Here is a 15,129-nt window from a genome sequence, read left to right as displayed (position 1 = left end):
ACACACACACAGTATATAATACAATGTCCCCCCCACACACACACAGTATATAATACAATGTCCCCCACACACACAGTATATAATACAATGTCCCCCCCACACACAGTATATAATACAATGTCCCCCCCACACAGTATATAATACAATGTCCCCCCCACACAGTATATAATACAATGTCCCCCCCACACACACACACAGTATATAATATAATGCCCCCCCCCCCACACACACACAGTATATAATATAATGTCCCCCACACACACACAGTATATAATATAATGCCCCCCACACACACACAGTATATAATATAATGTCCCCCCACACACACACAGTATATAATACAATGTCCCCCACACACACACTATATAATACAATGTCCCCCACACACACACAGTATATAATACAATGTCCCCCCCACACACACACAGTATATAATACAATGTCCCCCCCACACACACACAGTATATAATACAATGTCCCCCACACACACAGTATATAATACAATGTCCCCCCCACACACAGTATATAATACAATGTCCCCCCCACACACAGTATATAATACAATGTCCCCCCCACACAGTATATAATACAATGTCCCCCCCACACACAGTATATAATACAATGTCCCCCACACACACACACAGTATATAATATAATGCCCCCCCCCACACACACAAAGTATATAATATAATGTCCCCCACACACACACACACACACACAGTATATAATATAATGCCCCCCCACACACACAGTATATAATATAATGTCCCCCCCACACACACACACACACACAGTATATAATATAATGCCCCCCCCACACACACAGTATATAATATAATGCCCCCCCCACACACACAGTATATAATATAATGTCCCCCCCACACACAGTATATAATATAATGTCCCCCCCACACACAGTATATAATATAATGTCCCCCCCACACACAGTATATAATATAATGTCCCCCCCCCACACACAGTATATAATATAATGTCCCCCCCCACACACAGTATATAATATAATGTCCCCCCCACACACACAGTATATAATATAATGTCCCCCCCACACACAGTATATAATATAATGTCCCCCCCCACACACAGTATATAATATAATGTCCCCCCCCACACACAGTATATAATATAATGTCCCCCCCACACACACAGTATATAATATAATGTCCCCCACACACACAGTATATAATATAATGTCCCCCCCACACACAGTATATAATATAATGTCCCCCCCACACACAGTATATAATATAATGTCCCCCACACACACAGTATATAATACAATGTCCCCCACACACACAGTATATAATACAATGTCCCCCCCACACCACACACAGTATATAATACAATGTCCCCCCCACACCACACACAGTATATAATACAATGTCCCCCCCACACCACACACAGTATATAATACAATGTCCCCCCCACACCACACACAGTATATAATACAATGTCCCCCCCACACCACACACAGTATATAATACAATGTCCCCCCCACACCACACACAGTATATAATACAATGTCCCCCCCACACCACACACAGTATATAATACAATGTCCCCCCCACACCACACACAGTATATAATACAATGTCCCCCCCACACCACACACAGTATATAATACAATGTCCCCCCCACACCACACACAGTATATAATACAATGTCCCCCCCACACCACACACAGTATATAATACAATGTCCCCCCCACACCACACACAGTATATAATACAATGTCCCCCCCACACCACACACAGTATATAATACAATGTCCCCCCCACACCACACACAGTATATAATACAATGTCCCCCCCACACCACACACAGTATATAATACAATGTCCCCCCCACACCACACACAGTATATAATACAATGTCCCCCCCACACCACACACAGTATATAATACAATGTCCCCCCCACACCACACACAGTATATAATACAATGTCCCCCCCACACCACACACAGTATATAATACAATGTCCCCCCCACACCACACACAGTATATAATACAATGTCCCCCTACACAGTATATAATGTCCCCCTACACAGTATATAATGTCCCCCTACACAGTATATAATGTCCCCCTACACAGTATATAATATAATGCCCCCCCCCCCACACGGTATACAATATAATGTCCCCCCCCACACGGTATACAATATAATGTCCCCCCCCCACACGGTATACAATATAATGTCCCCCCCCACACGGTATACAATATAATGTCCCCCCCCCCCACACGGTATACAATATAATGTCCCCCCCCACACGGTATACAATATAATGTCCCCCCCCCACACGGTATACAATATAATGTCCCCCCCCCACACGGTATACAATATAATGTCCCCCCTACACACACAGTATATAATATAATGTCCCCCCTACACACACAGTATATAATATAATGTCCCCCCCACACACACAGTATATAATATAATGTCCCCCCCACACACACAGTATATAATATAATGTCCCCCACACACACACACACAGTATATAATATAATGCCCCCCCCCCCACACGGTATACAATATAATGTCGTCCCCCACACGGTATACAATATAATGTCCCCCCTACACACAGTATATAATATAATGTCCCCCCCACACACACAGTATATAATAAAATGTCCCCCCCACACACACAGTATATAATAAAATGTCCCCCCCACACACACACACACAGAGTATATAATATAATGTCCCCCACACACACAGTATATAATATAATGTCCCCCACACACACAGTATATAATATAATGTCCCCCAACACACAGTATATAATATAATGTCCCCCACACACACACACACACACAGTATATAATATAATGCCCCCCCCCCCCCCACACGGTATACAATATAATGTCGTCCCCCACACGGTATACAATATAATGTCCCCCCCTACACACAGTATATAATATAATGTCCCCCCCACACACACAGTATATAATAAAAATGTCCCCCCCACACACAGTATATAATATAATGTCCCCCACACACACAGTATATAATATAATGTCCCCCAACACACAGTATATAATATAATGTCCCCCAACACACAGTATATAATATAATGTCCCCCAACACACAGTATATAATATAATGTCCCCCACACACACAGTATATAATATAATGTCCCCCAACACACAGTATATAATATAATGTCCCCCACACACACACACACACACACACACACACACACAGTATATAATATAATGCCCCCCCCCCCCACACGGTATACAATATAATGTCGTCCCCCACACGGTATACAATATAATGTCCCCCCCTACACACAGTATATAATAAAATGTCCCCCCCACACACACAGTATATAATATAATGTCCCCCCCCCCCCCCCAAACAGTATATAATATAATATAATGAATGATGTCCCCCCCTCTCCCAGCCCGGGTTCCCTCACCTCATGGTGGCCGCAATTCTCCCGCAGTCCCCCCGGTTGGGTATGAATGGGAGCCCCGCGCTGTCGCCCTCCGCTGGCCGCTGCCTCAGTCCCCCGTGTCCCGGTTACCGGCGGGGGCGGCCCCGAGCCCCCTGCTGTACGGTCAGCGTAGAGCAGCCAGGACTGGCACCCCGAGCCCTGGGCACGGCCACCCCGGCGGGTACAGCCTCTCCGGTGCTGTTCGGTCTCCGCCGCGGATCCCGTTACGAACCAACCGTGTCAACGACTCCCAAAACGCCGCGCGTGCGCGACAACAGACACAGTGCGCGCGCCCGACAGGGTGACGTAGCGCGCTAAACTAGCACAGAGCGAAGAGAAAGGGTGTCAGGCCACGCCCCCATTCCCACCGGCGTCTCCCACAGGCAGCCTACTTCAGCTGTTTCAAAGGAAAAGGAATCCCTGTGCCAGGGGGAGGGGCGGGGCCTTGACGTCATCGCTCATGGTCTATTCTGTTCACTAGGACATTTGGCGCAGAGAACATATTTACTATTAGCCCTTCTTCCTGAGAGACATGCACTATTAGCCCTTTTTCCTGAGAGACATTCACTATTAGCCTTTCTTCCTCAGAGGGAAACATTCACTATTAGCCCTTCCTCCTGAGAGGGAAACATGCACTATTAGCCCTTCTTCCTGAGAAACATGCACTATTCGCCCTTCTTCCTGAGAAACATGCACTATTAGCCCTTCTTCCTGAGAAACATGCACTATTAGCCCTTCTTCCTGAGAAACATTCACTATTAGCCCTTCTTCCTGAGAAACATGCACTATTAGCCCTTCTTCCTGAGAAACATGCACTATTAGCCCTTCTTCCTGAGAAACATGCACTATTAGCCCTTCTTCCTGAGAAACATTCACTATTAGCCCTTCTTCCTGAGAGACATTCACTATTAGCCCTTCTTCCTGAGAGACATTCACTATTAGCTTTTCTTCCTCAGAGGGAAACATTCACTATTAGCCTTTTTTCCTCAGAGGGAAACATTCACTATTAGCCCTTCTTCCTCAGAGGGAAACATTCACTATTAGCCTTTCTTCCTGAGAGACATGCACTATTAGCCCTTCTTCCTGAGAGACATTCACTATTAGCCTTTCTTCCTGAGAGACATGCACTATTAGCCCTTCTTCCTGAGAGACATTCACTATTAGCCCTTCTTCCTAAGAGACATTCACTATTAGCTTTTCTTCCTCAGAGGGAAACATTCACTATTAACCTTTCTTCCTCAGAGGGAAACATTCACTATTAGCCCTTCCTCCTAAGAAGGAAACATTCACTGTTAGCCTTTCTTCCTCAGAGGGAAACATTCACTATTAGCCTTTCATCCTGAAAGGGAAACATTCACTATTAGCCTTTCTTCCTCAGAGGGAAACATTCACTATTAGCCTTTCATCCTGAGAGGGAAACATTCACTATTAGCCTTTCTTCCTGATAGGGAAACATTCACTATTAGCCTTTCATCCTGAGAGGGAAACATTCACTATTAGCCTTTCTTCCTCAGAGGGAAACATTCACTATTAGCCTTTCTTCCTCAGAGGGAAACATTCACTATTAGCCTTTCATCCTGAGAGGGAAACATTCACTATTAGCCTTTCTTCCTCAGAGGGAAACATTCACTATTAGCCTTTCATCCTGAGAGGGAAACATTCACTATTAACCTTTCTTCCTGAGATACATTCACTATTAGCCCTTCTTCCTCAGAGGGAAACATTCACTATCAGCCTTTCTTCCTGAGAGGGAAACATTCACTATTAGCCTTTCTTCCTCAGAGGGAAACATTCACTATTAGCCTTTCATCCTGAGAGGGAAACATTCACTATTAGCCTTTCTTCCTGAGAGGGAAACATTCACTATTAGCCTTCATTCCTGAGAGGGAAACATTCACTATTAGCCTTTCTTCCTGAGAGGGAAACAATCACTATTAGCCTTTCTTCCTCAGAGGGAAACATTCACTATTAGCCTTTCATCCTGAGAGGGAAACATTCACTATTAGCCTTTCTTCCTCAGAGGGAAACATTCACTATTAGCCTTTCATCCTGAGAGGGAAACATTCACTATTAGCCTTTCTTCCTGAGATACATTCACTATTAGCCCTTCTTCCTGAGAGGGAAACATTCACTATTAGCCTTTCTTCCTGAGAGACATGCACTATTAGCCCTTCTTCCTGAGAGACATTCACTATTAGCCTTTCTTCCTGAGAGACATTCACTATCAGCCCTTCTTCCTGAGAGACATGCACTATTAGCCTTTCTTCCTCAGAGGGAAACATGCACTATTAGCCTTTCTTCCCAAGAGACATGCACTATTAGCCCATCTTCCTGAGAGGGGAAACATGCACTATTAGCCCTTCTTCCTGAGAGACATTCACTTTTAGCCTTTATTCCTGAGAGACATGCCCTATTAGCCCTTCTTCCTGAGAGACATGCACTATTAGCCCTTCTTCCTGAGAGGGAAACATTCACTATTAGCCATTCTTCCTGAGAGGGAAACATTCACTATTAGCCTTTGTTCCTGAGAGAGAAACATGCACTATTAGGCTTTCTTCCTGAGAGGGAAACATTCACTATTAGCCTTTCTTACTGAGAGGGAAACATTCACTATTAGCCCTTCTTCCTGAGAGGGAAACATTCACTATTAGCCCTTCTTCCTGAGAGACATGCACTATTAGCCCTTCTTCCTGAGAGGGAAACATTCACTATTAGCCTTTGTTCCTGAGAGAGAAACATGCACTATTAGGCTTTCTTCCTGAGAGGGAAACATTCACTATTAGCCTTTCTTCCTGAGAGGGAAACATTCACTATTAGCCCTTCTTCCTGAGAGACATGCACTATTAGCCTTTCTTCCTGAGAAACATGCACTATTAGCCTTTCTTCCTGAGAGGGAAACATGCACAATGAGCCTTGCTTCCTGAGAGGGAAACATTCACTATTGGCCCTTCTTCCTCAGAGGGAAACATTCACTATTAGCCTTTCTTCCTCAGAGGGAAACATTCACTATTAGCCTTTCATCCTGAGAGGGAAACATTCACTATTAGCCTTTCTTCCTCAGAGGGAAACATTCACTATTAGCCCTTCCTCCTGAGAGGGAAACATTCACTGTTAGCCTTTCTTCCTCAGAGGGAAACATTCACTATCAGCCTTTCTTCCTCAGAGGGAAACATTCACTATTAGCCTTTCTTCCTGAGAGGGAAACATTCACTATTAGCCTTTCTTCCTGAGAGGGAAACATTCACTATTAGCCCTTCTTCCTGAGAAACATGCACTATTAGCCTTTCTTCCTGAGATTGAAACATTCACAATTAGCCTTTCTTCCTGAGAGGGAAACATGCACTATTAGCCTTTCTTCCTGAGCAGGAAACATTCACTATTAGCCCTTCTTCCTGAGAGGGAAACATTCACTATTAGCCTTTCTTCCTGTGAGGGATACATGCACTATTAGCCTTTCTTCCTGTGAAACATGCACTATTAGCCTTTCTTCCTGTGAAACATGCACTATTAGCCTTTCTTTTTTTGAGAGAAACATGCACTATGAACCTTTCTTTTTGAGAGGGTGCATATATACTATGAACCTTTCTTTCTGAAAGGAAGCGCATACACTATGAACCTTTCTTAATGAGAGGAAGCACATGCACTATTAGCCTTTCTTTCTGAGATGAAGCACATGCACTATTAGCCTTTCTTTCTGAGAGGGAACACATCCACTTTTAGCTTTTCTTTCTGAGAGGGAGCACGTGCACTATTAGCTTTTCTTTCTGAGAGGGAGCACATCCACTTTTAGCTTTTCTTTCTGAGAGGGAGCACGTGCACTATTAGCTTTTCTTTCTGAGAGGGAGCACATGCACTATTAGCCTTTCTTTCTGAGAGGGAGCACGTGCACTATTAGCTTTTCTTTCTGAGAGGAAGCACATGCACTATTAGCTTTTCTTTCTGAGAGGGAGCACATGCACTATTAGCTTTTCTTTCTGAGAGGGAGCATATGCACTATTAGCCTTTCTTTCTGAGAGGAAGCACATGCACTATTAGCTTTTCTTTCTGAGAGGAAGCACATGCACTATTAGCTTTTCTTTTTGAGAGAAAGCAAATGCACTATTAGCCTTTCTTTCTGAGAGGAAGCACATGCACTATTAGCCTTTCTTTCGGAGAGGAAGCACATGCACTATTAGCTTTTCTTTCTTAGAGGGAGCACATGCCCTATTAGCCTTTCTTTCTGAGAGGGAGCACATGCACTATTAGCTTTTCTTTCTGAGAGGAAGCACATGCCCTATTAGCCTTTCTTTCTGAGAGGAAGCACATGCACTATTAGCCTTTCTTTCTGAGAGGAAGCACATGCACTATTAGCCTTTCTTTCTGAGAGGAAGCACATGCCCTATTAGCTTTTCTTTCTGAGAGGAAGCAAATGCACTATTAGCCTTTCTTTCTGAGAGGAAGCAAATGCACTATTAGCCTTTCTTTCTGAGAGGAAGCACATGCACTATTAGCCTTTCTTTCTGAGAGGGAGCACATGCACTATTAGCCTTTCTTTCTGAGAGGGAGCACGTGCACTATTAGCGTTTCTTTCTGAGAGGGAGCACATGCACTATTAGCTTTTCTTTCTGAGAGGGAGCACATGCACTATTAGCCTTTCTTTCTGAGAGGGAGCACATGCACTATTAGCGTTTCTTTCTTAGAGGGAACACATGCACTATTAGCTTTTCTTTCTGAGAGGGAGCACATGCCCTATTAGCCTTTCTTTCTGAGAGGAAGCACATGCACTATTAGCCTTTCTTTCTGAGAGGAAGCACATGCACTATTAGCCTTTCTTTCTGAGAGGAAGCACATGCACTATTAGCCTTTCTTTCTGAGAGGAAGCACATGCCCTATTAGCTTTTCTTTCTGAGAGGAAGCAAATGCACTATTAGCCTTTCTTTCTGAGAGGAAGTAAATGCACTATTAGCCTTTCTTTCTGAGAGGAAGCACATGCACTATTAGCCTTTCTTTCTGAGAGGGAGCACATGCACTATTAGCCTTTCTTTCTGAGAGGGAGCACGTGCACTATTAGCGTTTCTTTCTGAGAGGGAGCACATGCACTATTAGCTTTTCTTTCTGAGAGGAAGCACATGCACTATTAGCGTTTCTTTCTGAGAGGGAACACATGCACTATTAGCGTTTCTTTCTGAGAGGGAACACATGCACTATTAGCCTTTCCATGCAAGAGGGAGACCATGCACTATTGCCCTCTCTTTCATACAGGAAATACTTGCACGATTTGCCTTCCTGAGAAGGAGCACAGGCACCTTTCATTCTGGAAAGGAAACGCACTGTTAGCCATCCTGTTGGCTAGTAGTCTAGTTGGGGAATTAAGTCTGCATCATCTGCAGTTCGCTTTGCTGCAAAAACGGACAAAAGATGTGGCATATTATCCCAGTGCTTTTAGATTGTAACAGAGTGAAGCCTTTAAGAGGGGGGAGCATGGGAGGGCTGGCTAGGGCTTTGTGAGATGCAGCCTCAAACCCATGGGCGTTGCAGGGGGTGCTGGAGGCCCAGATCTCTACGGTTGGTGGAGGGTGCAGGAGGATATTAATACTTTTCTTTATTATTTTTCATTTTACATTAGTCAGAAAAAAAGCTGCCTGTTATAACCAAGAACAGCAGTAAAGTGCTCCTCCAGGCTATTTAGGGGAAGGCTTGGTCCCCCCTCCCCAGGTGAATGTCAGAAGTGGGTTCTGGAGAACAGAACTTGTGTTATACAAACCTATACTTTTTAGGTAGAGTGGCGTGATCACATTTAATACCTGAATTGCAGCCTGTGCTTGTTTACGGGGGTAGAGAGGAAAGGATATATAATGACATAGTGTAGGGGTCATCTGTTAGTGTACGGGTCATCAAGCTTTCCCTTGGTCTGAAGCCCCAGGAGATTCTGGAACGTAGAAACACCCTCTCTCAAACTCTTATTCTGAAAATTATATACATTTGGTGTATTGGGAGGTCTGTCTTGGGGAAGGTATCGATAAGTTCATTCTCCACATAAGTAGAGGCCAGGATATGAGCACTGGCTAGACCCCATGTAAAAAAATGGACCAAAGCTGACGTGATGCACCAAAGGGCCCCTGAAACTATGGTTTTACTAATTCTGTGCAGGATTCTGTTTAATGTAAAATATTGACATTGAAATGGATAGATGTATGTCAAAGGGAGATGTATTTACTTTTCTGCATATCTCTCTTGATAAAAATAATATTCCAAGATCCCCTATATGCAGATACTGCTAATTTTATGCAAACATATATACAGTATCTCACAAAAGTGAGTGCACCCCTCACATTTTTGTTAATATTTTATTATATCTTTTCATGTGACAATACTGAAGAAATGACACTGTGCTACAATGTAAAGTAGTAAGTGTACACAGCCTGTATAACAGTGTGAATGTGCTGTCCCCTCAAAATACCTCAACACACAGCCATTAATGTCTAAACCATTAGCAACAAAAGTGAGTACACCCCTAAGTGGAAATGTCCTAATTGGGCCCAATTAACCATTTACCCTCCCCGGTGTCATGTGACTCATTAGTGTTACAAGGTCTTAGGTGTGAATGGGGAACAGGTGTATTACATTTGGTGTTATCGCTTTCACACTCTCTCATACTGGTCACTGGAAGTTCAACATGGCACCTCATGGCAAAGAACTCTCTGAGGACCTGAAAGAAAGAATTGTTGCTCTACATAAAGATGGCCTAGGCCAGGGATAGGCAACCTTTGGCACTCCAGATGTTGTGTACTACATCCCCCAGAATGCTCCTACACCCATAATACTGGCAAAACATCATGGTAGGTGTAGTCCAAAACAATCTGGAGTGCCGAAGGTCGCCTATGCCTGGCCTAGGCTATAAGAAGATTACCAATACCCTGAAACTGAGCTGCACTATTACCATTCTCATTTCTGTAAACTTGCAGAGCTCACCCTATTAGTATAACTCTAATTAAAATGACTAAAAACATACTTGTTCATGTTTTGTGCTTTCCAATTACAACACTTTTAAATTGGCTGATATTCCTTAGAGTTACAGTCCATGGCACCATGAAGGTAGAGCATGATTGTTAATCTACAATCTTGATAAACTGTTTTTAGATATATCCCGAATGAAACAATGCATGATTAAATGCATGCATGTTTTCAATGGGGTTATATCTACTACACTGTGATTTTTTATTTGCATTTGGCCTGTGGAGTGTCCCTTTAAGTCTTCAGCTTCTTTCTATTGGAAATTGAAGGACTAGCTGTCCAAGCTTGGTGTGGAAGAAAAAAATGTTCTGAAATAGATGTAGCATGTTCACAGTTATTCACTAAAGTGAGGACTGTGAAAGACAAATTCATTTAATACCAAAATAGTCAAACTTGGAATGTTGTAATTTTAGCTAGTTCGGTCTAAACTTTTAGATTTCTATAGAATTAACATAAAGTCATACTTCAGTGGAGAGACCTGGTAGAATTGTTTTTAGATAGGCAGAGCCAATGTACAAATAAAGCAGTACTAAAACGTATTACACATGTATTCCATTATTCCACATATTCCATTGCTCCGACAATAGGTGAGCTGGTAATAGGTTGTAATCGGATCTCATGGATTTTATAAGGAGGTGGAACTCGCTGAAGGAGTCAGCTATTGTCTCAGTAGATACATTGCAAAATTACGTAATCTTCACAAGTACAAATTTGTCTATGAAAGGTGTTACTGAGTAATGCTTTTTTTTAAAAATGTATTTATTTGTTTTAATCAAGAGCTAACAACAATGAGGACGTTCATAGTAATATAAATGATTCAACATTTATACTGGCTGGATTACAACCATGAGCAGGCCCTAACTGACCAAACTGGTGGCCGGCTGTGGTCATGCACCAGGAGCCGACTAGTAATAATCTCCGCAATCAACCCAGTGAATCGAAGAATTCAGCTGTAGTTGGCCTTTTTTCCTGCAGCTGCTACATGTGTGGGTTATGGAAGCCCACCAAAAATTAATTATAAGAGGCAAATGTTTAAACAGCCACTATAACTACCTTGCATTGCAACCAGCAGGGAAGAGAGGCAGAAACAAGCCTGGTAAACGTTGGTGCGGGCAGGTTGTGTATTTTTTAGATTAAATGTTTAATACAGTTGTACCTTGAAAGTAATAAACATATACTAATAGGCAAAGGTACTGCATGATTTCTTTAAGAACCCCGGAGTAATAAGCATGGACCATGTCGTGTATCTCCTGCATTGTTGGCACTCCTGTGAGCCCAAAGATGTAAACACTTTGCAGAATATTTAATGCTAAAACCGAGATGTTTTAATTACCGGGGAGAAAAAGAGAGAAACTTTTGCAAAACTGCACAAACCTAACAATATTTAAATTGACAGAACTTCAAAGGATACATTTTATTTGGGGGTATGTGGGGACTCGAGCTGTGGTTGAAAGTAGGGGCTATTATACAGTATGTTAGGCATGCTAATGTTTGGTATAACTTTTACTTAAGTAATTGCAAAATACATTTAAAACAAAAAAAAAAGTTTTACATTTATATTAACTCATTTCTAAACATAATTACAACAACGGTGATTCCTTTTCAGTGTACCCAAAGGCCTAGCCCTCTGCAACTACTGAGATAAAGTAGAAGGTTCACGTTCTCATTATCCAACTGAAGCCAGCCAAGCTTCGACGTTAATAGGCTGCTGCCTGCTGGTTAGACAGCCTGGCTAACCCCCAGTGCTCTCAGCCTGCCATTGCTATGCAAAGATGGATGGCTTTATAGAGATAATGTGGAACTGAATTGTCCACATTCTTTGGGCAGTCAGTGGGACCAAAATGAGCCTGGGTTTTTCTAAACCCACAGTTTGACGGAAATGGTGGTTGGCATCATTAATGAGTAAAAAATGTAGCCCTGGAGTTTAGAAATTCAGTGGCTAGTAAATTTTAAGACCTGGCTTGTAGAATGGGACTTAAAAATGTTAGCCCTGCGCCTAAATACGTCTTGCAATATAACTCCATAATAGATAAAGTGGTTATGTTGATTAGCATGCCCCTGTAGGCATTGTGTGTTTTATTGCCGAATATGGTTATTCTTAAACCTTGAGAACTGAGAGAAAAGAGAGACATTATGGTAAAGGAAAGAGAGTGGCATTTCCGTCCCATAGCCAGTTCAATCTAGGCAGACACTCTTTTATAGTGTGCAACATGCAAAGCTCATAGTTTTGTGGGATGTGGCCATTAGTCACAAACACTTTGGAATAGCAACAGGAGAAAAAGAGTGTAGACCGCGTCTAGAGGTTATTATATACAAAAGTATACATACATGTATTTGATGGATATTTCCAGAAGTAGATGGTAACCTCAAAAATAAGAATAAATAAAAAAATAATAGTGCAGTACAGTAAATCAGTACAAAGAATATCAAATAAAGCTATACACAGTCCACTCACATTTGGATGAGCTATAACAGAGCTCGGCTGTGATGCGCTTGGACGGTACAATCCCCGTCTTAGGATATGTGGTTGTGGTAGCTCCAGGTGTTTTCCAAGGTGCAGAGGTGTGGTGGTAATAAAAAGGAAATATAGCAGCAAATGGTGAAGTAAGTACTGATAATATGATAAAAATAAATAGTAATGCACTTACAATTGCTAGAGCATAAAACCTGCTCTAGTGTAAACAGCTTAGGTGGTATAATCCCCACCAAGGATATGCAGGATCCAGGGAGTAAATAAAAGTAGTTGAAATATAAAAGTATTCTATAAAAAGTACTTTAATATATAACAAACAAGTATAAAATAGTAACAAGTATAAAATAAAAGTCCACTTTACACGTTTCGCCTAATAAGGCTTCTTCAGAAGTGTGGATTGTCTCCCTCAGGGATCCGTTTATATATGGCTGTAGATTGGATAATTCGTTGGTGGTGTGGTGGTTCCTGTTTCCGGGTTACATGTGTGGAACGCAAGTGTCGCCTGAATGATGACGCGATACTCGCGTCGCACCGGAAATGACGTGATGTACGCGTCATTTCGGAACGACATATCGGCGTGATCAGTAATGTTGCGCTCAGATAGGAGAGCAGCGTGCGTTGCGTTCCAGAGCGTATATAATGACTTAGTTCAGCAATAGATAAATGTAAACGCTGTTGCATATAGGCATAGCTGCCTTCTTTTATATTGTATATTTTGCCTGTATTATTAGACAGAATTTAAGTCTAATAATACAGGCAAAATATACAATATAAAATAAGTTATTACATGCAATAGCAAGAATGTTATCTATCTACTGGAGTGCCCGTGCGGCCTCCAGTATGTGGGCAGAACTATCAGATCCCTAAAAACAAGAATAGCAGAGCACTGTAGAAATGTAGAAAAAGGTTTAAAAAATCACTCTATACCAGTGATGGCGAACCTTTTTGAGCCCGAGTGCCCAAACTGCAATACATGCCAACTTTTTTTCCCTCAAAGTGCCAACACGACAATTAAACCTGAATACTGAGGTTTACGTTTAGAAAAAACTACTCGTACAGTTAACAACTTTTGTTTTAAAAGAAGAACACAACATAGAGTTAAATTATACAAATTTTAAATAATGATATAAATTAAGCTTATATTAGTATCTCCAACAAATGCAATACATACACACAGACTGCTGAACACATTCACACACCGAGACATAGACAGACTGCTAAATACACACACAGTCCGCTAAATACACGCACACTGCTGAGTACGCAGTCTGCTGAATACACGCACGCAGTCTGCTGAATACACACACACACACACACACACACACACACACACTGCTGAATACATAAAGACTGCTGAACACACACATACACTGCACCCCTCAATGCAGTATATGTGTCTGTGTGTAATGTTGTGTGTGGGGGGGGGTGGGGTGCTGTGTGTGGGGGGGGGTGGGGTGCTGTGTGTGGGGGGGGGTGGGGTGCTGTGTGTGGGGGGGGGGGTGGGGTGCTGTGTGTGGGGGGGGGGGTGGGGTGCTGTGTGTGGGGGGAGGAAAGGGTGCTGTGTGTGGGGGGAGGAAAGGGTGCTGTGTGTGGGGGGAGGAAAGGGTGCTGTGTGTGGGGGGAGGAAAGGGTGCTGTGTGTGGGGGGAGGAAAGGGTGCTGTGTGTGGGGGGAGGAAAGGGTGCTGTGTGGGGGGAGGAAAGGGTGCTGTGTGTGGGGGGAGGAAAGGGTGCTGTGTGTGGGGGGAGGAAAGGGTGCTGTGTGTGGGGGGAGGAAAGGGTGCTGTGTGTGGGGGGAGGAAAGGGTGCTGTGTGTGGGGGGAGGAAAGGGTGCTGTGTGTGGGGGGAGGAAAGGGTGCTGTGTGTGGGGGGAGGAAAGGGTGCTGTGTGTGGGGGGAGGAAAGGGTGCTGTGTGGGGGGAGGAAAGGGTGCTGTGTGTGGGGGGAGGAAAGGGTGCTGTGTGTGGGGGGAGGAAAGGGTGCTGTGTGTGGGGGGAGGAAAGGGTGCTGTGTGTGGGGGGAGGAAAGGGTGCTGTGTGTGGGGGGAGGAAAGGGTGCTGTGTGTGGGGGGAGGAAAGGGTGCTGTGTGTGGGGGGAGGAAAGGGTGCTGTGTGTGGGGGGAGGAAAGGGTGCTGTGTGTGGGGGGAGGAAAGGGTGCTGTGTGTGGGGGGAGGAAAGGGTGCTGTGTGTGGGGGGAGGAAAGGGTG

At 43.4% G+C, this 15,129-nt stretch overlaps 1 protein-coding gene across 1 annotated transcript in view; it reads right to left on the bottom strand.

The window, feature by feature from the left end:
* ENAH (ENAH actin regulator) overlaps positions 1–3,779 on the bottom strand; it is a 104,866-nt gene extending 101,087 nt beyond the window's left edge. The window contains exon 1 of the mRNA XM_063444065.1: positions 3,442–3,779. Coding sequence (XP_063300135.1) covers positions 3,442–3,446 — 5 coding nt within the window. The 5' untranslated portion in view covers positions 3,447–3,779. The remainder of the gene's footprint in view (positions 1–3,441) is intronic.
* Positions 3,780–15,129: the final 11,350 nt, after the last annotated feature.

Source organism: Pelobates fuscus, chromosome 2 (assembly GCF_036172605.1).
Source record: "Pelobates fuscus isolate aPelFus1 chromosome 2, aPelFus1.pri, whole genome shotgun sequence".
NCBI classification, from domain to species: Eukaryota; Metazoa; Chordata; class Amphibia; order Anura; family Pelobatidae; genus Pelobates; species Pelobates fuscus.
The sequence above is the reverse complement of the archived record's forward strand: the minus strand, read 5'-3'. Positions and strand labels throughout refer to the sequence as shown.